The sequence below is a fragment of the Nomascus leucogenys genome, chromosome 10 (assembly GCF_006542625.1).
Source record: "Nomascus leucogenys isolate Asia chromosome 10, Asia_NLE_v1, whole genome shotgun sequence".
Lineage (NCBI taxonomy): Eukaryota > Metazoa > Chordata > Mammalia > Primates > Hylobatidae > Nomascus > Nomascus leucogenys.
Window position 1 is genome coordinate 73,573,516 of NC_044390.1, and position 26,364 is coordinate 73,599,879.

The 26,364-nt window shown below is 37.1% G+C and overlaps 1 protein-coding gene across 1 annotated transcript in view; it reads left to right on the forward strand.

Annotated features, from left to right (window-relative positions):
• Nucleotides 1–26,364, forward strand: part of POLR3B (RNA polymerase III subunit B) — a 148,496-nt gene that overhangs the window by 46,809 nt on the left and 75,323 nt on the right. The window contains exons 11-14 of the mRNA XM_003269962.4: nucleotides 785–904; nucleotides 5,953–6,087; nucleotides 21,629–21,790; nucleotides 24,706–24,906. Coding sequence (XP_003270010.1) covers nucleotides 785–904; nucleotides 5,953–6,087; nucleotides 21,629–21,790; nucleotides 24,706–24,906 — 618 coding nt within the window. The remainder of the gene's footprint in view (nucleotides 1–784; nucleotides 905–5,952; nucleotides 6,088–21,628; nucleotides 21,791–24,705; nucleotides 24,907–26,364) is intronic.

Sequence of the window (26,364 nt, forward strand, 5' to 3'; positions counted from 1 at the left end):
TTGTCTATCCTGTGCCAGTATCACATTGTTTTGATTACCTAGCTTTAGAGTTAAAAATCAGGTAATATAATACTCCAAGTTTTTTCTTTCAATACTGTTTTAGCTACTCCAGGTCCTTTGCATTTCCACGTAAATTTTAGAATCTAGAATTTTAGAATTAGTCAGTTTTTGCATTTTAAGCCTGCTAAGGGTATAATGAACAATTATGAATGTGTTGGTCAGTTTGGAGAAAATTTTAACATTAAGCCACTTTTAATACCATTGAGTCATCCAGTCCACGAACATGTCATGACCCTTAATTTATTTAGGTTTTGTTTTCTGTCAGCACTGTTTTGTAGCTTTCGGTGTAGAGGTCTTACATGGTATGATTCATTTTTGAGAGGAAAAAAGTACTACTATAAAATTTACCTGTGGTTTTCTCTGGGTGAAGGACTGATGGTTGCTATATGTCTACACACAGACACACACACACACACACACACACACACACACACACACACACACAAATATATTTTACTTATGTCTTTATTTTCTAAATTTCCTGCAATGACAATGTATCATTTTTTTTTTTTAGTAAGAAAAAAAGGGAACCAGTGTATTAGGCAGTATGCTATGCTTTTTGTCATTGATTTATGATAAACGTTGATTTTTGACTAGACCCAGTACAGCTTTCTCTATAACCAGGGTCTTTATCTCTTTTGCTCATACTGTACGTGTGGTTAGATGCTTACTAAACTACCTCCAGTGATGTCATTCAAACATTATTATAATCTGTTTTTTATAGGCATTAAAATATATAGGGAACAAAGTAAGAAGGCAAAGGATGTGGGGAGGTGGACCAAAGAAAACCAAAATAGAAGAAGCAAGAGAGCTCCTGGCTTCCACCATTCTGACCCATGTCCCAGTGAGTAACACTTTGTTATTGTGAATAAGGACTGTGGGGTCTGTGAATTCCTGTTAAAGAACTGTGATAAGAGTTTACATGGCACATGGATACATATGTAACAAAGCTGCACATTGTGCACATGTACCCTAAAACCTAAAGTATAATAATAAATAAAAATAAAAATAAAAAAAAGAGTTTACCTTATTTAAAGTCTAATTCTTCAAGAGAAAATTTTAAAGAGGACTGTATTGCCCCATCAGAAATAACCTTCCATTATCAGCAGTTTGTTTATACTCGGAGAATGTTAGCTGTATCGCCATCATCATGTTTATTCTCTTGTGGTTATTCTTTCAGTCTTAAATTATTGTTATTTTATATTCATACATATATTAGTACTGCTACTAGATTTCATGGTTTTGAAGGACAGAGATGGTGTCTTACATGTTTTATAAATAAAATAAGCTTACCGTGCCTTGCCCATACATATTTTTTATTGTATGGTAAAATTGCTTATGTAAAATATTCTTATGCTTATTGTATAGTAAAATATGCTTAATGCTTAATAATATTCATATAATGAAATACTACTCAGCAATAAAAAAAATGAACTACATGGATAACTGACATAAAAAGGAATGAAAAGAAATAACTTGGATGAATCTCAGACAATAAGCTCAGCAAACATAAAGTTTACCATTTTAAGTGTACAATTTTCTGGACTTAAGTACACTCACATTATTGTACAACCATCACCACAACAAGTAGGTTTAAAAATGCTTACTGGATGAGTTCATCTTCTAGACCTTGAATTTAAAGTTCACATTATCCAGCCTCCTTCACTTACTGTGAAGATTCTCTGATCCAAACATGCTAGATGATTTGCGTTGTCACCCAGCTGGTTAGCGGTAAGAGTAAGGGCTAGAACCTATCTTCTGACCTTGAACTAGTATGTAATATTTATTTTTTATTAATTTATTATTAAACAGAGATCAACCATATTGGCATGTGGGGTGTTGGCAAGAGGCGGCCCTCAATTTTCTCCCCATTTAATGTATATGCTACTCTTACTAAGTTATGGAATTATTATTTGTTAGACTATCTTGTTAACTAAATAGTCTGGTTTGTAATGAGTTACCATGTGTTCCATCCATGAATAATCTTTTTCAAGGGTTGCAAACACTACCTTCAGGGGCTGACTGTAAAATAATGGAAGGTCATGGGATCTGTGGAAGTCAAAAGTAACCACCTGAATGCATCCAGATCTGATTTTCCTGTATTAAAACACCCTTCAATCCAAATAATACAGGTCTCTCATTCTGCTCCTTGGCTACCATTTGTGCATGTCCTTGATTTAATCCAAATAATTAGAAAATTCTGAATGTTAAAGCTGGGTCTGAACCGAATTTTAAGCTCTTTTGGATGATTGGAAAGAGTCTGAAACTTAAAATAGCAAAAATGGATAGTAGAAACAACAAAGGCTTTTGGAGCCTGAGATGTAATTGTTCAAATCCTGGTTTCTTACATCCTAACTGATGAACTTTGGGCAAATCTGAACTTTTCTAAGCTTCAGTTTTCTCATCTTTATAATAAAAGTAATTCCACTTTCTTGCAGGGTTCTTGTGATGATTCAGAGATATAATATACATAAAGCTCTGTATTTTCCACAGCTCCCCATGTAGCTATTAGGAGCTACACTTAACCTTCACACTATAACTGAGAAGAATGTTGGGTTAATTAAAGAGCTTTAGTTGATAGAGTCCTGCCGATATTAACATCTGTTTAGTTAGACTGATAAAGATAGGCCAGGCACAGTGGCTCACACCTGTAATCCCAGCTCTTTGGGAGGCTGAGGCGGGCAGATCACCTGAGGTCGGAAGTTTGAGACCAGCCTGACCAATATGGAGAAACCCCATCTCTACTAAAAACACAAAATTAGCCAGGTGTGGTGGCGCATGCCTGTAATCCCAGCTACTCGGGAGGCTGAGGCAGCAGAATCGCTTGAAACTGGGAGGCGGAGGTTGCAGTGAACCAAGATCACGCCATTGCACTCCAGCCTGGGCAACAAGAGCAAAACTCCGACTCAAAAAAAAAAAAAAAATTGTACTTTTCTGTGGTTGCATGGAACCTAAATTACCATTTTAAAAGCTTGGTTATACATAATCCAATGAGGAATAAAGTCAGAATAGATGGATCAGGGAAAAGATCTTCATTTTCCAGAATTGTTTTGGACAGTATTTACCTAAGTGTAATATAAAGGATGATTTTCAGTGATGCAGGGTCATTTTTTATGTAAGTAAATTGCATTAGAAAGAATACAACTAGCACATCAAATCCATTTTTGTGGTATATGTGATTTTATGGTATTATTGCATAGGATGAAGCTTAGCTTAAAATTGGTTGTTTAAAGATGATTAGACGTATTACGTAAATAAGTACTACAGAGATATGCTGATATTCGTGATGGTGGAACTTGGGTGACTAGCATTTGGAGAGTATTATTTAGGTGTGTCTGTGTAGAGGGAAAAACATGGGCAGATATTCAGTAGTTCTCAGTGCTTGTCCTTGAGGGTGGGCCTGCAGGGGCCTTTGTCTTGGTATCCTGGCCTTTCAGTTCCTTGGGGACTGTGGTTCTCAAAGAGCATTCCCTGGACTAGTAGCATCTGCATCACCAGGGGACTTGTAAGAAATACTTGAACTCTACCTACTGAATCGGAAACCCTAGGGGTGGGTCCCAGCAATCTGTGTCTTAACAAGCCCTCCAGATGATTCTAATGCGTGCTGAAGTTTAGAAACCACTGCCTAAGAGTGGTTGGGCTCCAAGATGCCTAAGTCCCAGACCACTCTTTCCTCTAATGTAGCATTAAAAGGTCTCCAGAGTTCTGAAATAGGCAACAATTCTGTTTCAGCATTCCGGGTTTGTTTGTTAGTCGTTTTTTCTCCCCCTCTTTCAGATAATCCACAGGTTAGTATCCCACAAAGGAGTATCTGAACTACTTTTAGCTTTCTCCTAAAAAGTGTTACCAGCTGCTAGATTGAGAAGATCCCCACTCACCACAGACTCCGGGAACAGTCCTGGAAAAATGTGCTAAGTATTAACTCATTTCAATTTAGACCTAGGGTTTGCTTTCCAGCATATAGTCATTAAAAAGGGGAGTGAAATGAGTTAGAGTTCAATCCCACGGGGGTGATGGACTGTACCTCTAGTCGAGTGGCATTATACAGTTCAGTAGGGGCATTTTCCGTAAATATCCATATTTATTTCTACTTATAAATGTCTTGGGAGAATCTACTACCAGTGTTTATGCAAAAGGAAAATGTGAAATGGGCTTTGTTGAAAATTGAAAATTTTGTTAGTGAAAGTTTGCTTTATTTTTCTCATTAACAAGAAAGATAACTACAACTGGAAGAGTTAGATGTTCCATGTAACTTGCCACATTATTAGAACAATCAAATGTAAATTATATGTACTTAAATGGAGGACCATACAGTTTTCGAAATAGCAACTGAAAATGTAAATTACTTATAGCTGCCCAGACACTGAGTTTTTCTGCTTGGTTTTGTGGTAACTAGTGTATGATTGTAAGAGGGTTTTTTTTTTTTTTTTTTTTTTTTTTGAGGATGGACAAGAGACTTTTCTTTTTGAAGACCTTCTTATTGATGTAATTGTTTTGTGGGTACAAGATAACAAAGTAGCTTTTAGGGCTACTTTTTTTTTTTTTTTTACCACATTCAAACACGTTTCTTTTAATACATTCCAAAATTCTCAGTAATAGAGAGTAAATTGACCTAGAGAAGAAATAAAACTTCCTTTGAAGGAAAATGGAGTATTTGAAACACATACAGAATTCTAACATCCTACATTATTCAGTGAAATTACTTATCAGCAACAACAAAATGTATGAAGGAGAATGCTTGCTTGTTTTTTTTTGAATGCAATCTATTGATTTATTGTCATAGTGATAAACTTTATAAAAGAGATTTCTTTGGGATTTTACTAAATGATTAAGGTAAGTAAAAAGGAAATTTTATAGTAGTATGTATCATCTGTGGAAAAGCCTATAAATACTCCTTGGAATTGGCAGAAGCTCAGGCTACATTCTCAAAATTTGCCTTTTTAGATGTAGGATCGACTTCAGTTTTTTTGTCTCTCCAAACAAACCAGTGCAATTATTTTATCAGTTCTGAGTCAACTTACTGTGATTGAGCCAGATTCATTCATATGGGTTTCAGTGTTTCTGCTAGAGAAGATTGACTAGAACATTTGCTACAAATTCATTCATCTGTTCATTCATTCGGCAGATATTTGTTGCATGCCAGACAACATTTTAGTACAATTCTTGTTATCACTGCATGACAAACAATTCTAAAACTTAATGGCTTAATGTGACTGTTTATTGTATATCTCATGATTCTGTGGTTTGACTGGACTTAATTTAAGGTGGAGGAGGGAGTTCTCATTTCAGGTCTCTTACAAAGTTGCAGACAGATAGCAGCTGAGGTTAGAGTCATCTGGAAGCTCACCTGGGCTGGACATTCAAGATGGCATCTTCATTCATATCTCTGGCCCCTCCTTGATTTTCCATTTCATTGGGATTTTACTAAATGAAACGTAGCCTCTGTCTCTGCACAACAGAGTGTTCTGGACTTTAGTGTCTCAGGACTCTAAGAGAAAGGAAGAGGAAACTGCCAGTTGACTTAAAGGTTAATTCTGGAATTGGCCTGGTATCATTTCAGCTGTATTCTCTTGGTTAAACTAATCACAGGCCAATCCCAAGGGAGTGATAGATTCCACCTTTAATGAAGGAATGGCATGAAGTTTATAGGAAGGGAAGAAGTTGATGTAGTCATCTTTGACACAAAGGTACTCACAGGTACTGAGGACAATGATGAAAAGTCATCATCTCAGCTCAGGAAGTTTCCAGACTAGTTGAATTTATTTGAATGGAGAGAATCATAACAATTCAGTATTTTCTTAGTTAAATGTTATAGTATTGATACTTTTCTTGAGGTATGTTAAATTTTAATGTCCATTTTCTCAAAATTTTTCTCCAATTTCTGACTTACAGGTTAAGGAATTCAATTTCCGAGCCAAATGTATCTATACTGCAGTGATGGTGAGAAGAGTTATTCTGGCCCAAGGAGATAATAAAGTTGACGACAGAGATTATTATGGTAACAAGCGACTGGAATTGGCAGGACAGGTAATTTAATATTTTATGTCAGAAATCTTATTTTCCTTAATGAAAATTAATTTGGTTTTCATTTCACATAAGAAGAAACATTTGAATGAAATATAGTTTGCAGGTTTGAAGTATAAACATTTCATACCTGACTTATTATCTCCTAGAATTCCTTCAACTGTAAAAACATTAATTCTTTTTTTTTTTTTTTCTTTTGAGACGGAGTTTTGCTCTTGGTGCCCAGGCTGGAGTGCAATGGCACAATCTCAGCTCACTGCAACCTCGGCATCCTGGGTTCAAGCGATTCTCCTGCTTCAGCCTCCCAAGTAGCTGTGATTACAGGCATGTGCCACCGTGCCTGGCTAATTTTGTATTTTTGGTAGAGATGGGGTTTCTCCATGTTGGTCAGGCTGGTCTCCAACTCCCGACCTCAGGTGATCTGCCCACCTCGGCCTCCCAAAGTGCTGGGATTACAGGTGTGAGCCACCATGCCCAGCCTAATTCTTTAAATGTTAATAGTACATGACCTATATCTTCCGTTGGGATGTTTACCCTCATTCTGTATAATATACAAAGTGAAGTATGACTTTAAGTAATATCATTTCTTCAGTTAACAAACATTTACTAAACACCTATTATGTTCTAGGCCTATTCCTAAGTACTAGTTATATAAGAGGGAGTAAGACAGACAAAAGCCCCTTTTCTCTTACTCCTTGTAGTCTCAGTGGGAGGGAGAGAGACAATAATCAAAGAAACAATCCACTGATTGTTTTGGTGACATGGTAGAGGTAGGTTAGTGAGGATATCTCTAATCTCATTTTAAGTCTTAGCCGATAAATGACATTTTATTTCAAGAGTGTGTATCTCTTTCAACTGGCTAGCAAGCATCCAAAAATCTTTGGCTAGCAAGTATCTAAAAAGCTCCAGTTAATTTCTTAGTTTAATTGTATTTTTCTGTTTTAGAAATTTCATTTAGGTATTTTTTCATAGCTTCTATTTCTCTACAGAGATTTCGTATTTGTTCATCCATCACAAGCATATTTTTATTTACATCCTTGTATTTTAATAGCTACTTTAAAACCTTTGCTTGCTAATTTCAACATCTCAGTCACTTGTGGGTTATTCTCTTCATTAGCTTTTCTCTTGAATGTGGCTCATGTTTTTCTATTTCTTCTTATGTCTAATAATTTTGGATTGCAACCTGATAGACATTGTGGATAAGTTGTGGAGGCTCTGGATTCTGCTATATTTCTCTAAAGAGTGTCCCAGTTTTCCGTTTTTGTTTTAAGACCCTCTGAACTTGGCTGAAAACCTCTGAATCCTGCCTCCTTGCAGCAAACATCAGCTGAAATATTCATTTAGTTCTTTCAGTTGTAGCTGGGGTCAATTGGGGATTTAGACAGAGTTTAAATGTGGAATTTGGAATTTCCTCACTTACATTCCAGCTGTTGAGGTAGCTCAGATCTTTTTCTTTTGGTTCTTCAATCCAGTAAGACTGCAACTTACTTTCTCATGTTTTAGCTTTCTGATTTGACAAGGATCACTGCCTCCCCTTAGGTGAAAAGCCTTAAAACAGGAAACTAAGAACCATTTCCTTTTGATAAGCATTCCTTTTCCTCAGTTTCTTTCTGCTTCCTGATACTCTGCAATGCATTTCAAGTAGTTGTTTTATCTAATATTTTGTCCAGTTTATACAGTTGAGCCTCATTATGCATATTTGCAAATTTGTCTACTTGCTAAAATGTATTTTCAACCTCCAAATCTGTACTCAGCGGCATTTTATTGGCCATTTGCAGGCATATGCAGAGCTGCAAAAAATTTGAGTCACTAAACATGTTCCTACTTGTAGTCTAACAAGGCAATGTTCTGCCTTCTTGTTTCAGCTCTCATACTGTAAACAAGTGTCCTTTTTACTACTTTGATTTGCATTTCCCTAAAAACTGATGATGTTGAACATCTTTTTATGTGCCTATTGGTCATTTATACACCTTCTTTAAAGAAATGTCTATTCAAGTCCTTTGCCCTTTTAAAATTCTTTTCTTGTTGTTTTTGAGTTGTAGGAGTTCTTGGTATATTCTGGATACATACATATATCAGATACATGATTTGCAATTATTTTCTCCCATTCTGTAGGTTGTTTTTTCACTTTCTTGACAGTGTCCTTTGATGTACAACAGTTCTTAATTTTGAAAGAGTCCTATTTGTCTATTATTTTCTCCTGTTGCCAGTGCTTTTGGTGTCATATTCATGAAATTATAGCCAAATTCAGTGTCATGATTTCCCCAATGTTTTCTTCTAAAAGTTTTATAGTTTTAGCTCTTAACTTTAGGCCTTTAGAGTGAGAATTTTGTTAGATGTACAATTCTAGATTGATATTTATTATCTCTCACCATTTGGTGGTGGAGATATTTATTATCTCCCACCATTTACTAGTTTATTTGTTTGTTTTTATTTTTTTACTTTAGGCAGATATTTCACCTCCTTCTGCCTCAGGTTCCCTGTCTGTAAAAATGGGATTCATACCATATACCTTATAGAATTGTTATGGGATTAGATGAATGATGTATACTGTACCTTGAATGGCACAGAACCATTGTAGTTCCTTCACAGATGTTCTGTCTTATCTCTCTAGGTGCTTTTAAGATCTTCTTTTGGCTTTTGTTATTCTGCGGTTTTCTTTATGATATGCCTTGGTGTGAATTTCTTTTATTTGTTTTGCTTGGTATGTGCGTGTTCCTGCTACTCAAGGATTAATGTCTTTAATCAGTTCAGAAAAATTCTCAGCTATTATCTCTTCAAGTGTTGCCTATTCTCCCTTTTTTCTATTCTCTTTTTAAGATTTTCCAATTAAATGTGTTCTAAACTCTCATTTTTTTCGTATCTCTTAACCTCTGTTTTCTCTTTTCTATTATCTTTGTTCCTTTACTGCATTCTGTGCGATTGTTTTTCTAATTTAGCTCTTAGTTCATTTTCTCTCCAGCCATGTTCAGTAATTGAGTTTTTTGTTGTTTACTTTTATAGAAGTATTTTTCATATATTTTTGGTAATTTGTTGGTTTTACATTTTATGATGAAAATTCTGAAACATTCAGAAAAGTTAGAAGAATGACTTTGTGGTCATTTTGATCATCTTATTTTGTGTGTATTTTTTATTTCTTCATTGATTTGCATAGCTCTTTTTAATTCCATATCTGATAACTATATTTTAGCATCTAGAATCTAATATGCTGTTAATTATCAGGTGGACCACTATTTTTATTTCCACTAAGAAATAAAACACATCACCAGTTAAATTATGACACAGTGCTAAGTGTTAAGATGTATCCCATGTTCAGAATGGATACAAAAGTAAAAAAAAAAAAAAAAAAAAAAAAAAATTTCCAATCAGTGAAATATAGTAATTCCAGTATCTAATGTTCTAAAGCTGCTGGGTTAGTTGTTTTTGATTACTCTTACTCAAGGTAGATTGGTTCCTTGTGAGTTCAGCGATCTTTGTTTATGAACTCATATTTAATTGAGTTCAGATCCTAGGTGTTATTCTAGGGATATTTTCTTTTGGGGATATGTATTTTCTTTTGCGGGAATAATGCTGACCTGGAACTTCTAAGTCTTGTTACATGATTCTGAGGATTATGAGTTTCAAGTTCATATCCTTCATCTTGTCACTGAACTTCGATTTAGGCCTAGAATGAAATTTTGCAAAGCCCAAGACACTTCTTTTGTTATTCTGATGGTTATTCATTTATTTTACCAATTTAAACAAGTATCTTTAATTTTTTTTAAAGTGTTATGATTTTTAAAAAGTAATGTTAGCAGTAAAAATAATAAATATTGTAAAATAGCAGAAGTCATTCTTAGTAAACATTTTTTAAAAAATAGCATAGCAAAAAGAATTTTAAACAAAAAGGTTTGCAGTGAAAAGTGACCCACCTCTGACCCTCCTTTCCATCTGAATCAGTTCCCCAGTTTTCCTTTCCAGAAAGTCACTTTTCCTATACTGTCCTCTATCCTTCCAGAGACACTCTATGCATATACAAATATCGTTATTAACTGGCATTTTAAAGTTAAACCATTGGAAGCTCTTGCCCTGAGAACTATTCAGGCCTCTGTGTGAATTTATGCTTAGTGGGGCTTCCTTGGGGATCTTTGTCACGGGCAAGTTTGGAGTCAGGTTTTGCAAGTTCAGAAGAAATTATATAAAGGAACGGTTTGTTGTCATTAGTTTGAAACAGATTTTCAAAGCAGTAATGTCCGAGAATGTTATTTGACCATTACTGCCAAGCCCTTTGAATTAAGGGGGAATTTAATCAGTTAAATGTGTCTTGCTGCAGAAATTGACATATACCTGTTTGTGTATGTGCTTTTTAGTTATGAGAAATTGCATACACACCACTATATATAATGTGTGTGCATTAAGTCTCATACAGCAAATACTTATATATTCCCATTCAGTTTAAGAATGAACATAGCATCAGTACATTTGAATCCTCCATGTGCCTTCTCTTGTTCTTGGCTGCCCCTCCCATCTGTCTGGAGGCTCTGGCCATGTGCCTGCCTATTCACTTGGTACAAAGCAATCCCAACACATTCCTGAGCATTCTCTGTGTGATTAGGTGAAGCACAGGTCCTTTTCCCAGGAGCATCCGCAGCAGACCTGAGCTTCAGATGTAGGTTTCAAAGTTTTTAAAGCATGAACTCTCAGTTGGAATCCCAATATTAAAACAGATAAAAGTTGAGCCTTTCTGGTTGAGGTGGGACAGAGGGGTTCTCCGCCTCCTTCCCCTTCCCCTGAAACTCCTCCGTGGAATTCATAAGCACAGTTTCCTCTGTAGAAGGGTGTTTAGATTCTTTCACAGAGCCTGCAGGGGTCCTTGATGATCGTGCCCCTCTGTGCCTTTCCGGCCTCATCTCATGCCAAAGTGAGGCACTTACATCTTTTCAAACATACCATAATGCTCTTCTATCACTCTATTCCTTTGAGTTATGCCTTCTACCGAAGCTTCCCCTCCCTCATATCCCTTTCACCCTCTCTCTAAAGAGGAGCTCCTCCTTATTCATCATTTGAGCCCTCTTGAAACTGTGACCTCCTAGGTGCAGTTAGTTGCTCTGTCTTCCTTAGGCCAGTAGCAGTTTATTCAAGTCTTTATTTGCATGCTAAATTAACATGTAATTCTTTACTTCCATGCTTCTTCCCCCTTTTAGATTGTAAGCTCATTGAGGACAGAAACCATTTATATTCATCTCGTTATTTCCATGTATGTGCAGGCCGATATTTGAATAAGGAGAAGTTGCTCTCATGCAGCCTTGCAAACTGCATTCCAGCAAGAGACACAACCAAGTTCACATCTCCTAAGGCAGGAGTGAATTTAGGGACTGGAGGAACTGATAGAGGGTCAGTGTGGCTGGAGTGAGTGAGGTGTCAGGATGGTAAGAAATGACACTGGAGACCCAGGTGGAGGCTGGATCGTCTGGAGCCCTGTGTGTCATGGAAAGAGACTTGGATTTAATTCTACACGCAGCAGAAGACCATTGAAGAGTTTTAGTCAGGGGAGTGACATGATCTGATTTTTAGTTTAGAAAGATATGCTGTGGAGATGAACAGGCCAAGAGTGGACCGGCTAGAAGCTGTAGCAGTTTTCCAGATGAGAGATAGTGCGGCTGGGATGATCACAGCAGATAGTACCACAACTAAAATTTAAAAACTAGAATTATGAAATTATAGTAATTTTAGGTTCTAGAAAAAAAAAATTAGTATCTGGACTACTGAGGAAGCTCTGTTTGGTTAATGGCCACTACTTAGCAGTTAGGTTTTTGGCCACCTTCAGATTGACCACTGTGCAAGGAATTATAGGTATCCTCACCATCAATCCTATTTTTACTATTTTTTACTTGGGAAAAATCATGATGTTAAGTGAGTCCATTAAAAAAAAGTTGATTGTTTAGAGGAATAAGGAATGGAGTAAGGAGGGGGGAAAAGGAGAGCTGATCCTGTTGCTTAAAAAATTAGAATTAAAAAGAGGGTTCCCATGTGCAAGAAAACATAGCTTTATAAACAATGTAAAGACATAAAAGGCATTGTGTTGGCAAAAATGTATAAAAACAATAGCTGCTAATTTCACACCCCATGGGATGAGAGAGCATAAATGTGCTTCAGCTTTAGATAACAGAGTTGTCTCCACTGGCCAAGCGGGTTCACGGAGCTTTCCTTCAGTCTTGCTGCCACAAGAGGGTTGGCAGGCCAGCCGCCAGTAGAGGTGTTAGCAAAACCTACCGATTTCAGGCTTAATCTTTCACCTACCTTTTCTTTTTCGGTAATGTGTTCATTATTTGCTGAGCATTACTCTGTTCTTTGTCTGCAAATTTTTTGTTTCTAATGCAGCTTGCTTTGTATGGGTGAGATATGGAATGGCACCAAAATCCGGCACCCTGGAAAGCCAGGGATTTCCACCCTATGACAAAAGAATGCCGTCTTGACTTCAGAGATTGCCTAATCCCAGCTGTTCTGATAATGTAATTAAGGCTGCCTAATGTCTTTAATTTTGCAACCAGTTTGTGTGAAAAGGAGAATTTGGCACTCTGAAGGCTTAAACACTAAATAGCAATCTTAAGATGCCTAATTAGAATTCTCTGACATTAAGCTAATTGGTGAAACTGTATTTCAGCAGCTTAACTTCTTTATTAATTTTTTTAGCATTTTCATTGAAAATCAATTGATGAGCTGTCAGCATTTTTCCCTGAAATATGATTTACTCTTTACTGCTCCTGTCTTAAACAGGCTGAAAGGCCTTATGCTAGCAAGGTATTGAATATTATCACCAGCATTCCTTCCCTTTTAGTCATTTTACTTTTGACCTAAATAATGTGGTGTATTGTGTGGATGGCCTTGTGGTTTCTCACTGCTCTGTGAACTTGGACAGCATTTTTTCTTTTAAACTGAAATTTTAGGAGTGAGGAAATTTAATAATGAGGCAGTATTTCTGTTGACTGTGCTCTTACTTTTTACTTCTTTAGTACCAAGGACATTTCCTTGTGTTTGAATCAGGGGGCTACAATAAATTCAGCTGGGATCCAAAAAAACTTTGTCATAATTTGAGACAAAAGTATCTAAGTGTAAGGGACTAATTAAAATAGAGCTGAGCTTTTGTTGTTTAGGTTAAGGGCATTCGATTCTGTTCAGGATGCTTATTCAAGTTCCTTTTGCCAGTTTCCACAGGAAGTTGCTGGAATAGGCTTCTTCATCCCCTCTCACCCTCTGCACCTGCTTCCATTCCCATATTCTTTCTTTCCAAGAGTGAAACTGCTGGGTCTCACTGTAAGAAAGGATTAAGCTCTCAGAGGAGGAAGTTTTCTTTTTAGAACACTTCTGACATAGTAAATTCAAATCCAAGATCCAGGCTTTTCTATCTGAAAAGTTGGTTTTAGTAGAAAAGTGGAAGGACATGTCTTAACTTTAAAGAAGGAAAAGCATGAAATCCAATTCCACTTAGGAAATTCCTTCTTTGGCACTAGCTAGAGGAGAAGATTCATTTGCTTTGAATACCTTCTTCATTCTGAGTCAAAAAACTACCTATCAGAAACATCTAGGAATATAGTCAGTGTGGAATTTGGAAAATCTTTAGCTTAAACATACTTCACTGAACCTCAGAATTCTTTAAGAAATTAACTAGTATAAATGTGCCCCCCATATTACTTTAATGTTTTGTTATTTAACGTAGATCACAAATATATTGAGCTTTTTTCTTCCACTGCAAAGAAAAAAGATGTGTACAAAGGCAAAAAACTAATAGAATTAATTTTATAGGAGTGTTTAGTATGCATAATATGTGTTATATTACTGAAGAAGTCTGCTTGTTTTTTATTTGTAGTGAGCCAGCTATTTAGTTTTGCTTTTTTTTTTTATGAACTTGATATAACTGGCGTTCTAGTTATGTGTTACTTTGTTACGTGCTATCTCAAAACAGTGGCTTAAAACAACAACCATTTTATTATACATACCTCACAGTTTTGTGGGTCAAGAATTCAGGCAGGACTTGGCTATTTGATTCTTTTGTTTCACATGGTGTTGATGGAGGTTAGTTGGTTGGTGTTCTGCTAGAGGATGGTGGGAAGGGCTGGAAAGCTAGGCTCAGGCCTTTCCAGAGTTGTCACATTCGGTGGCTCAGGAATCCAAGAGTAAGTGTTTCCCATAGACAAGAAACTGTGTGACCTTAATGACCTAGACTGAAAGTCACAGCATCACTTATGTTTATTCTATTGGTCAAATAGTCCCCACCCAGATGTGGGGCAGTGGGGCGTGGGGGGTGGGGGTGGACATGGGCCACACCTCTCAATGTTTACTTCAGGGATCAGCCAGAGATTTGGGCAAAGTTTATATATATAGTTTGGAGTTTTCTTTCTTGGGTGCTCTCCTTTATGGAATTCCCCTTCACCTTCCAGCTACTCAAATCCAGTAGTTCAGATCTTTTCCTTCTGTTTCTTCAATCCAGTAAGACTGTGGGTCTTTCTCTGAGTTTCAGCTTCCCAATGTGGCTTGGACCCTTTTTATTAATGTGGCCTGGACCCTTTTTATTAACGTGGCCTACCCTTAGGTGAAAAGCCTTAAAAATGAAATGTGTACCCAGTGCCATTCACTCTCAGTGTCCTGCTTTTGGATACTCCCTAGTGCCTTCAAAAAGTTTTTAAATGTTTTGTCCAGAATTTATAATTATTATCTGCAGATGAATCCATCTGATAGGACGTACTCTACCAATTCAGGAAACAGAGCCACCTAGTCTGTTTTCGTGACTTACTGTTCCATCCCATTGATTTGGCTTCCATAATCACACTGTTTTAAAATATCACTGTGGTTTAATAGCATTTATAGGTAATTTTTAACATAAAAATTAAAATGTTACATTTATATGTTATGAAGGGTACAAATAAAATGAACACCCTCAAGGCCACTACTCAACTTAACAGCGAGACTATTACCAATACCATTTCATTTACCTATGTACCCCCTACTCTGTTCTTCATTTTCCCCTACCATCCTAAACTTTTGCATTTTTTAATTTCTTGATTTATTATATCATTTACATTTTTAATTTTAAAGTTTTAAAATTATTTATTACAGTATAAGCTTTGCTTACTTTTGAACTTTATAGAAATAGATCCATATACCATATAATTTCTCTGCAATCTTTTCTTCTTTCAACATTAAGATGTGTCTATATTGTTGCATGTCACTGTAGTTCATTTTCATTTCTGTTTTCCATTGTGTCAAGATGTGATACAGTATGATGAATACCACTTTATTCATTCTACTGATCAAGGACTTTGTATTATTTCTCCCCATTTGACATAAAAAAAAACACAACACTGCCATTCTTATTTATATCTCCTGGTTTCCACATGCAAGAGTTTCTCTAAGGAGGATTGCCTAGTCATGGAGTCAGAGTCAAGTTAAATTTTTATGTGAACTGGAGAATGTCAAACTAGTTTGCCAAGTCTTTCTCTTTTACGTTGTATATGAATTTCTGATGATCTCCGTCCCATGACTTAGTATCAAACTTTTAAGTTTTTGTCTAATAGGTGCAAAGTGGCATCTCCCTGTGGTCTGAATTTGCATTTTCTACATTACTAATGAGGTTGGGCCCCTTTTCATGTACTTATTGATTATTCCTGTTTTCTTTGAAATGTCTTTTGGGTTGTTCCCAATTTTGTTACTGATTTCAAGGAGATTTTTGTATATTTTGCATCCTAATTTTTTGTTATATGTGTTGCAGATATCCTTTTCCAGTCTAAATTCTTGTTTTAATAACTTTATATATAGCCGGGCACGGTGTCTCACGCCTGTAATCCCAGCACTTTGGGCGGCCGAGGCGGGCGGATCACGAGGTCAGGAGATCGAGACCATCCTGGCTAACACGGTGAAACCCTGTCTCTACTAAAAATACAAAAAATTAGCCGGCCAAGGTGGCGGGTGCCTGTAGTCCCAGCTACTCAGGAGGCTGAGTCAGGAGAATGGCGTGAACCCCAGGGGGCAGAGCCTGCAGTGAGCAGAGATCGTGCCACTGCACTCCAGCCTGGGTGACAGTGAGACTCTGTCTCAAATAAATAAATAAATAAATAAAAAATAACTTTATATATATATATATATATATATGTATATATGTATTTTGAGACAGAGTCTGGCTCTGTCGCCCAGGCTGGAGTGCAGTGGCATGATCTCTACTCACTGCAGCGTCCACTTTCTGGGTTCAGGCGATTCTCCTGCCTTAGCCTCCCAGGTAGCTGGGATTACAGGCGTGCACCACCACACTCAGCTAATTTTTGTATTTTTAGTAGAGATGGAGTTTCGCCATGTTGGCCAGGCTGGTCTCGAACTCCTAACCTCAAGTGATCCACCGTCTCAGCCTCCCAAAGTGCTAGGATTATAGGCGTGAGCCATGGTGCCCAGCCAACTTTACAGTATTTTAAAGTGCTACTAATTTGTGCTTTTAGTTGCAGCCATTTGTCAACTTATTTAGCTTTTAATAGTGCTTTATATGGTTTGGATCTGTGTCCCCACCCAAATCTCATGTTGACATGTAATCCCCGATGCTGGAGGTGGGGCCTGGTGGGAGGTGATTGGATCATGGGGTTGGTTTTTAATGGCTTAGCACCATCCTCCTAGTGCCATTCTCTTGATAGAATTCTCATGAGATCTGGTTGCTAAAAATGTGTAGCATCGCCCCCTTCTCCCTCTTCTTCCTGCTCTGGCCATATAAGACATTCTTGCTTCCCCTTTGCCTTCTGCCGTAATTCTAAGTTTACTGAGGCCTCCCCAGAAACTGAGCAGTTGGCCAGCATCATGCTTCCTGTACAGCCTGTGGAACCATGAACCAATTAAACCTCTTTTCTTTGTAAAGTACACAGTCTCAGTTGTTTCTTTATAGCAATGCAAGAGCAGACTAATACAGTGCTCTTTATTTTTTAAACTTGTGTATTTAGTATTTGTTCTTTTATTCATCTGGAATGAAGTAAGGAATCCAATTTCATTTGTTTTCTGAATGGATAACTGGTTGTCCCGGCTCCATTTATTGTATAGTCTTTCATTTCCTCGCTGATCCAAAATGCATCTCTATCATATAACAAGTTTTATTATGTGCGGATCTTTTCTGGACTCTGGTCTATCCCTTGGTCAGCTTGTCTATGTATTCATTAGTACCTTTACCTTTTTTAGGAGTGTCTTGGCTATTTCAGGGTCTTAGCTTTTCCATATAAATTTTGGAATTATTTTGTCAATTTTCGTCAAAATAAATCTTCTAGGGATTCTAATTGTCATTGCACTGGAACTGTAGATCAATTTGGAGAAAATTCGTAATCTTAAAATATGTGGACTTTTTATCCGTGAATATTTTCTTTTCATTTATTTTGGTTTTCTTTGATGTTTTTCAATAAAGATTTATAATTTTATTCATGAGAGTCTTGCACCTCTTTCAGATTTATTTCTAAGTTTTTTAAGGGTTTTTGGTAGACATTTTAAATAAAAATATTAACATTTTCAAAAATATACAAAAATAGAATAGTAAAATTAACTCCCATATATCCATCACAGACCTTCAACTGTTATCAGTAGAAGGCAATCTTGCTTCATCTATACCCTTCTCAACTGTTTCCCCTCCCCTTATTCCCCAGATTATGTTGTTTAAACAAATTGTCACCATCAAATCATTTCATTACCTCAGATGTCAAATCACATTCTGTACATACTTAAAAATGTATCTCTAAAAGACATGACTAAAATTTTTCACACCTTTTCACACATTAAAATTTTTTAGATAGATAGATAAGATAGGAAGGAATTTATTATGGGAATTGGCACATGTGATTATGGAGACAGAGAAGTCCCACAATGTGCTGTCTGCAAGCTGGAGAACCAGAGAAGCTAGTGGTATAGTTTAGTCCAAGTCCAAAGGCCTGAGAGCCAGGGAGGTGATGGTGTTAACTCTCAGACTGAGGCTGAATGCCTGAGAACCTAGAGTTCTGATGTCCAAGGCCAGGAGAAAATGGGAGTCTCAGCTACAGAAGAGAGAATAAATTTGCCTTTCTTCTGATTTTTTGTTCTATGTGAGTCTTCAAAAGATTGGATGATGCCTGCTGACATTGATTGAGGGCGGATCTTCCTTACTCAGCCCACTGATTGAAATGTCAATCCCTTCCAGAAACACCCTCAGAGACACACCCAGAAGTAATGCTTTTCCAACCTTCTGGGCATTCCTTAACCCAGTCAAGTTGACACCTAAAATTAACTATCACATATCCTTATGGTGTCTTTTTTTTTTCTTTCTCAAGACAAGAGTCTCGCTCTGTTGCCCAGGCTGGAGTGCAGTGGCACAATCTCGGCTCATTGCAACCTCCGCCTCCTGGGTTCAAGCGATTCTCCTACCTCAGCCTCCTGAGTAGCTGGGATTATAGGCACCCACCACCACGCCTGGCTAATTTTTGTATTTTTAGTAGAGATGGGGTTTCACCATGTTACTGAGGCCGGTCTCAAACTCCTGACCTCATGATCTGCCCGCCTCAGCCTCCCAAAGTGTTGGGATTATAGGCATGAGCCACTGAGCCCAGCCCTCATGGTGTCTTTTAACATATACATATATTCCTCTCCCTCCTAAATTTCTTATAAACCAGGAGTTAAATCTAGAGGATAGATGGTATTCTGGTTTTGGTTTGGTTTGGTTTTTGGGACTAGAACACTTCATGGGTGGTGGGGGTATATCCTATCCTGTATGTCAGATTTTATCCACTTTTTGTGCCATTGAAATTGATCACTGGGTTTAGGTGTTTGGGTCCCTGATTCATCCATTATTAAGTTCCCCATCAACTTTTCTCCTGATAGTTTTATTTAACATCTGATGATAATCATTTCCTTTATTCATTATCTCATTAGGGCATGCAAAATAGTGATATTCTAACATTTTCATCCTGGTCCATTTATTAGCTGGAATTTTTTAATAAAGAGTACTTTCATTGTCATCCCTTTCGTTACCCTGAAACATAATTTACATGGGAAAGGCAGGGTAAATGCTTGCTAGATTTTTTTTTAAGCCTGTTTGCAGAATAATGATTTAGTTCTCTAATTTCCTCCAGAAGTGAATAGTGAAGGTTTTTTTCTCTGAGTATTATTATAAACTTGGGAATTTTAACATTTTTACTTAAGTTTTAGAATCAGCTTCTCCATTTTCACAAATAAATAAATAAAAGCCTGCAAGCTTTTTCACTGAGATTGCATTTGAATTTGTAGGTCAATTTGGGGAGAACTGATATTTAAATAATATTTAGCTTTCCAATCCATGAACATGTCATCTCACCTATTGAAGTTTTCTTTAATTTCTTTCAGTAATTTTTAGTTGCTTTGTGTTTATTGGCGTTGTATCTTGCAAACTTGCTAAACACATGTACTATTTCTATTAAGGTTTTTTTCTTAGATTCTTTTGGATTTTCTATGTGGATGAACATCTTATCTTCAAGTAAAGACGGTTTTATTGCTTCTTTTCCAATATTTATATCTTTTATTTCTTTATCTTGTCCTATGGAACTGAATGGCACCTCCAATACAATGTTGAATAGGAGTGATGAGAATGGGCAATCTTTTCTTTTTCCCCCATTTTCTAAAGGAAAGCTTTCAGTTTCCTGCCCCTTCCCTCTGGCCCCTGCTGTGTATCAGTGCAGGATCTTTGCCCAACCAGGTTTCCTGCTCCTCCCCTAGGGAAAGATGCTTCTCCCTCCTCTTCCCTCTGGCATTGCACCTTTTCTTGGAATCAGAGGGTTTGCTGGACCTCTTCCGGGGGTAGACTGTTGTTGCTAGCTACTGTAGGTGCAGAGTTTGTTGGGAGAGCAGGGTGGATTAGGGACAGACAGCTTTTGCTTCTGTCCCTCTCTGAGAAGAGGTTATTTTTGCCTCCTGGGACTTTGCTAGGCAGGAGGGTGTCCTGCCCACTTCCCAGGGACTTAGGTGTTGCTTCCTATGCAAGAAAGCCCAGGGAAGTAGGTAGGTAGGGTTTTATTGCCTGTGTTCCAACAAAGGGGTCTTTCTCAGGTCTTCTCCTCACTGCAGCCTTTCATGAGCACTCCACAGAAAAGAACTCGTGAGTGGGTGTGGACATTTCTTGTGCCTGGGCTTCAGAAGAATTCTGAACTTGTGTGGCAGTCCACATTTGGCCTTTAAGAAGTCCTTAAAATTTTAGCTGATTCCTTCTATTACACTATTTGCATCCTAACTTTTCTTTAAAGTTTAACCACCTAATTGTACCTTTCTAAACAATATAATGTAGTTGTGCTAGGTTTTGAACCTTATATAAATGGAATCATGCCATATATATGTTGTTTTCTGTCTGGTTTCTTTTGCTGAGTATTTGTTTTTAATACTCAGCCATGATTTTGTGGTTAGTTATTTTTTGTTCATTTTCATTGTTTTATAGTGTTTCATTATACGAGTGTACCACAGTTTGTCTATATATTATTTGTATGGTTTCCAGATTTTAGCTGCTACAAATAGCTAGTGTAAGTATCTTGAGTGCCCTCCTTCTGCCAGCAGCACTGTCATCTCCTGGGAGCTGATTAGGCATTCATACTCGTGGGCACTACCTTAGACCTACTAAGCTGGAAACTGTAAGGGTAGGGCCTGCAATGTGTGTGTGTGTGTGTGTGTGTGTGTGTGGTTTTTTTTTTTTTTTTTTTTTTTAAAGACAGAGTCTCACTCTGTCGCTCAAGCTGGAGTGCAGTGGCACAATCTCGGCTCACTGCAACCTCTACCTCCTGGGTTCAAGCAGTTCTCTGCCTCAGCTTCCCAAGTAGCTGGGATTACAGGCACCCGCCACCATGCCCGGCTAATTTTTGTATTTTTAGTAGAGACAGGGTTTCACCGTCTTGGCCAGGCTGGTCTTGAACTCCTGACCTCGTGATCAACCCACCTCGGCCTCCCAAAGTGCTGGGATTACAGGCGCGAGCCACTGCACCAGGGTGCAATTTGTGTTTTAACAATCCCTCAGATTACTACACATGCTAAAGTTTGAGAACCATTCCTGCAGCAGGTATAACTAGGAGAAGAACTGTTGGGGCACACGGATGGGTAGATAATGGCAAACTGTTTCCTAAGTGATTGTACCAATTGATACCTTTACCAATGATACAGGAAACATCTTGGATATCTTCAGAGTTTATAATGGTAATTCTTCTCCGCTCCCCCCCCCCATCCTTTTTGGTTTTAATGTATAACTTTATCTGTAAAATTAAAAATTAGGTCATTGGTCAATGAAATCTGAAAGTCTAGAAGTAACTGGTCTAAAGGAAATGTCTTTGAATGCAGTGAGTATGTCATCATCTTTGCTCTCGTTTAAATACCTAGCATGGTGTTAAGCACATAGAAAATTATGTACATATCTGTCAAACTGAATTTGAAAATATCAATTTTTTTTTCTGTTTTAAGCAGCTTCTCCATCTTATTTTTTAAAAATCTTAAGACCTAAAATTTATTAAAATAATCTAGCAATGCTTTTTGAAAAATCAACCATATATCTTTTTTTTTTTTTTTTTTTTAGCTTTTGTCTCTTCTTTTTGAAGACTTGTTCAAAAAATTTAATTCTGAAATGAAAAAGATTGCCGACCAGGTGATTCCTAAGCAAAGAGCAGCCCAGTTTGATGTTGTCAAACACATGCGCCAAGACCAGATCACCAATGGCATGGTGAACGCTATTTCTACTGTAAGTCTTCAGTCACTCTTTTAGGATTTTGTAATTTATTTGTAAACCTATTCAATAGAACAGAAACTTAAAGCACTTTGAGAATCCGGGTGAAATATATATCAAAAGGAATGTTTACAAAGCGCAAATTTCTACTTTGAAAGAAAGTCTGAATTGTTTGTTACTATAACTTTCCTGCCAAATTATAGTTGCTGTTATATGAGGCAATAAGAAAATAGATACTCTTACATAGAAGAAAAATCTTCATTGAACTGTTAATAACCGTTCTTTTAAAGAATACTTTCCCCCATTTTCTTCTGTAGTAAAATTGACACATTTCAGGCAGATTTATTAATTATCAACCTTTTGTCCAAAATAATACAAAATGTTTCATTTCACAGGAGGTTTATATTCTTCAAAGACCTATCAGCTGTTCCTCACATAAGCAATGAATTCAGTTATGGATGAATTCAGTTCTCGGCAGCTGCTGTGTAGTCAGGATCTCAGGCTATTCATAAAAGGTTATCAGATGGGTTTTTGCTTCCTTTCTTAAAGCATAACAACTATAGGTCTATCTGATGAAGTCTGGTTCATGTTTCGCATGCCAGACATAAAATTAGTTTTATGGATAAGATTTTGCCCCAACAAAGCATAGTATAATCTACCATGTTGATTCCCTTAATGATGAAAGAATTAGTGCAAACTTGCTTCAATACTTGACTTTAGAACTTTATAGTGGGTCTATGTGAGTGGCCCATGCAGTGACAGCTACATCTAAATTTGAGGTCAACCAGGTCTTTGTCCCTGTTTAGGCACATAAACTCTAGTGGCCCATACTTGTCTGAGGTGGATCCCTGAATATTTGAAGAGAATCTTCCAAAGAATGCTTGAACAAACTTCTGTTAGAATTACTTTTCCTTGCTTCCTCACCCATGATTTTCAGGTCAAAAGAGCTATTTTGAGTAGTTCTTTTGCCCCTAAAGGAAACTGCTTTACCTCCCTGATAGAACTGCTTATTACAAAAATCAGTAGCAGGCCTAGTTACAGGTGTGCCCCACTCTAGGCAATAGAAAAAGATCAACCTTTAAAATTCTTAGTGTTGCTGTTAGCAGAATGCTTTTACCAAATACATTTTTCTCAAAGGAGCATTTTTAGCCCTCTTGTCTGTTTCTTGTCTCTCCCTTTTTTAATACTACAGAATATAAGAACAAATTCTCTTGCTGAACATCTTGGCTTCACTCCCATCTACTTGCTACTTGCCAACAGCTGCTGCCTTATTTTAGCTGTGTGCTGAATACTTATTTACCTTATTTGCTCTTACTCTGTGAGCGTAAGTCAGTTTACTAGATTCATTCTGCCTCCAAGGATAAAAAGAGTTAATGAAATGAGTAATAATATGAGAGGTTAATTTGTGGGTCGCTCTGTTTCTTTGCCTTTATAGGGTTTCTTAGAGTTTAGCTCTTTCCCACATTTCAGAAACTCAAGGTTCCAAAGTGGTCGATCTTCACCGTAATAGTGAACAAACTGTAATTTGTGAGAGAGCTCCCCCAAAGTTACATATTTTAATGCAAACCGATCACCTAATCTTTTCCTGAAGCCTTAGCAGTTTTTCTGCTACAAGGGTTTTTAACCTGGGATCCACAAGAGTCCAAAAATGAATATAAAATTTTTGTCCTTGTTTCTATGTGCATTTTTCTCAAGAGAACATTCCTAGCTTTTATTGGGTCCTCTGAGGAGGAATGAAGAACCATGGCAGGTGCAGTTTTTCTCTTTAGAATTATAAAACCAGTCAACAATTTTGTTCACATCTTATTGTCTGCTTTGCTCTTTTTTTTTTTTGGGCAGCATCTTACTTCGAGGCTGGAATACAGTGGTGGGATCTCAGCTCCCTGCAGCCCCTGCCTTTTGGGCTCAAGTGATCCTCCCATGTAGCTAGAAATACAGACGTGCACCACCACGCCCAGCTAGTTTTTGTATTCTTAATAGAGATGAGGTTTTACCACGTTGGCAGGCTGGTCTCAAACTCCTGACCTGAAGTGATCCACCCACTTCGGCCTCCCAAAGTGCTGGAATTATGGGCGTGAGCCACCACGCCTGGCCTGCTTTGCTTTTTTGGTGAATACTGTTTTCTACTGTTAATTCATGTTACCATAAATTTAAATTTCAAAAATTTCTAATCTTAATCTTTAAATTATCCGTGAGAATATTTTTAATGTATACAATTAATATAACTATAAAATATATTTAACATAATGCAACATATTTAATGCATAAGAGGATAAAGTGAATTTAATGTTCAAGATTTAGTTCATATGAATCTATTTGAATAATGACACAGTGGCCACAGAGAATATATGTTTCTTAATATGAATATATATACTATTTTTAGATTCCTTAAACCTTAATTAAGAAGCCTTCTGTTTGTTCATTATCCTAAGTAAATGATATCTGAGTTATTTTTCTGTTGCTACATTTTCCTGTTCTTAAGACTAACTTTGGAAAACATCCAAATAATAGCACATTCCAACACGAAATGATCTCTTTGAACTTCAAACTAGTTTTCCTTTAAATGTGTATAGAAATTGCTGGTGTTTTATCAGTTAGCTTATGATTTCCAATGGAAATCTCTGGTTGAACTGGCTCTTCATTATAGAATTAGTTCCTCAGAAGGTGAGTGCTCTGATGTAAGGTTATGCGTCGAATAATTCTGAGATGGTTGCTAGACATAGCAATGTTCATTATCTTCCTAGAAAACCCCAGCAAGTGACTTGACTAAACTTTCGTTTTAATTATGACACTTTGATTTCTGAATATATGTCATGGTTCTAATTTTGTAAGCATGAAGCTTCTGTAATGAACTTCTTGGAGTGACTGCACAGTATCAGACAACATAGAATTGGGTTAGGAATAGTCTTATGTCTTTCATCTCCCTACAGGGAAATTGGTCTCTAAAGAGATTTAAAATGGACCGCCAGGGTGTAACCCAAGTGCTGTCTCGCTTGTCATATATATCCGCACTGGGCATGATGACAAGAATCTCTTCCCAGTTTGAAAAAACGAGAAAAGTGAGTGGTCCTCGCTCCCTCCAGCCATCTCAGTGGGGAATGCTGTGTCCTTCGGACACTCCTGAAGGAGAGGTAAGGAATCTGAGGAGTCTTGATGCTGTGTCAGAGGCGATACCTATGTCTGTGCATGGGGTGGGGTGGGGAGGTCTGCTTCTGTGCGCATCTCCAGGCCATATCCTTTCTTTGGTCTGTCATTTATCTGGCAAAGAAATATTGACATGCTTGGAAGACTACATTAGTATCATTCTAAAACTAAGACCTGCAGAAGCATTTGATTCAGTATGTTAGCTAAAAGTAATACAGTCCATGTTTCTCTTGCTTATTTTAGTTTGTCCCAAAATCAAAACATGCACAGAGGGGATAAGACTGTGAAGGCAGATTGAAAGACCTATCACCTCTCATGCTCATGAGGGGCTCTTTTTGAGCAGCTCCTTATTGTCCTTAGGTAGGCTCAGTCACAGCCAATTAGGAGTATACAGTCCATGACCTAATGTGGATTTTGACTCACTTATATTGGAAACACAAGCAATTGCCTAAACACCAAGCCAGGGAGTTTACATGGGTTTACTTCTATAGCACCCGCTACTCCCTGTGTCACAGTCTTTTCTCCTTTGTGTTAACGTTGTTAGTTTCACTTGATTCTATTCCTTCTAAATTGTAAAATTCTGGAGGAAGGAAGGTTCACCATTGTATCTCAAGCTGCTAACATAGAGCCTTGGTTAGAGTAGAGGCCCCATGAATATATACTGAATTAATAATTACAACAAGTAAAAGATGTAGAGTCCAAAGTGTAGGAATTTGTTATTATTTGGAAGAGGTGAAAATAGGAGTCTGTATAGAGCTGTGATCTTTAGAAACTATTTAATTTATCTTAAACCATATGGAAATTGACACTAAAATTATCCAGTTTGTCAAATTTTGCATAATCTATATATCTTGAACTTTGAAACATTTCATTTCCCAGAGATTGCTTCAGCTAACTTCAAAAAATAGCTATTTTGTGCATTACTGCAGCCGAAGATTCTAAGACTTGAAGATACAATCTTACAAGTCACCTGTCTTAAGTATTTTTTTTCTATTTGCTATATTCTGTCCTTGTTGGTATTTTTGTTTTAGAACTGTACCGGGTTGCATAGATATTTAAAAAGATTTCTTTTCTTTTCATTTTGAAATAATTTTAGATATACAAAAAAGTGATGAAACTGGTACAAAGATTTTCCACAATCTTTCATCTAGATTCCCAACTGTGAACATCTTACGTAACCATAGCACTGTTATCAGCCTCATGACATTGAACAATACGATAATCTATGGATCTTATTCAAATTTTGCCAGTTGTCCCACTGTTGTCTTTTTTCTGATCCAGAATCACACATTGTTTTTAGTTGTCATGTCTCCTTGTCTCTTTTAATCTGAAAGAGTTTTTCAGTCTTTCTTTCTTTACCATTCATGACCAAGAAACTTAACGGTACTGGCCAGTTATTTTATACAGTCTCTCATTTCAGGCCGGAAGTTTTATATTTCTATGTA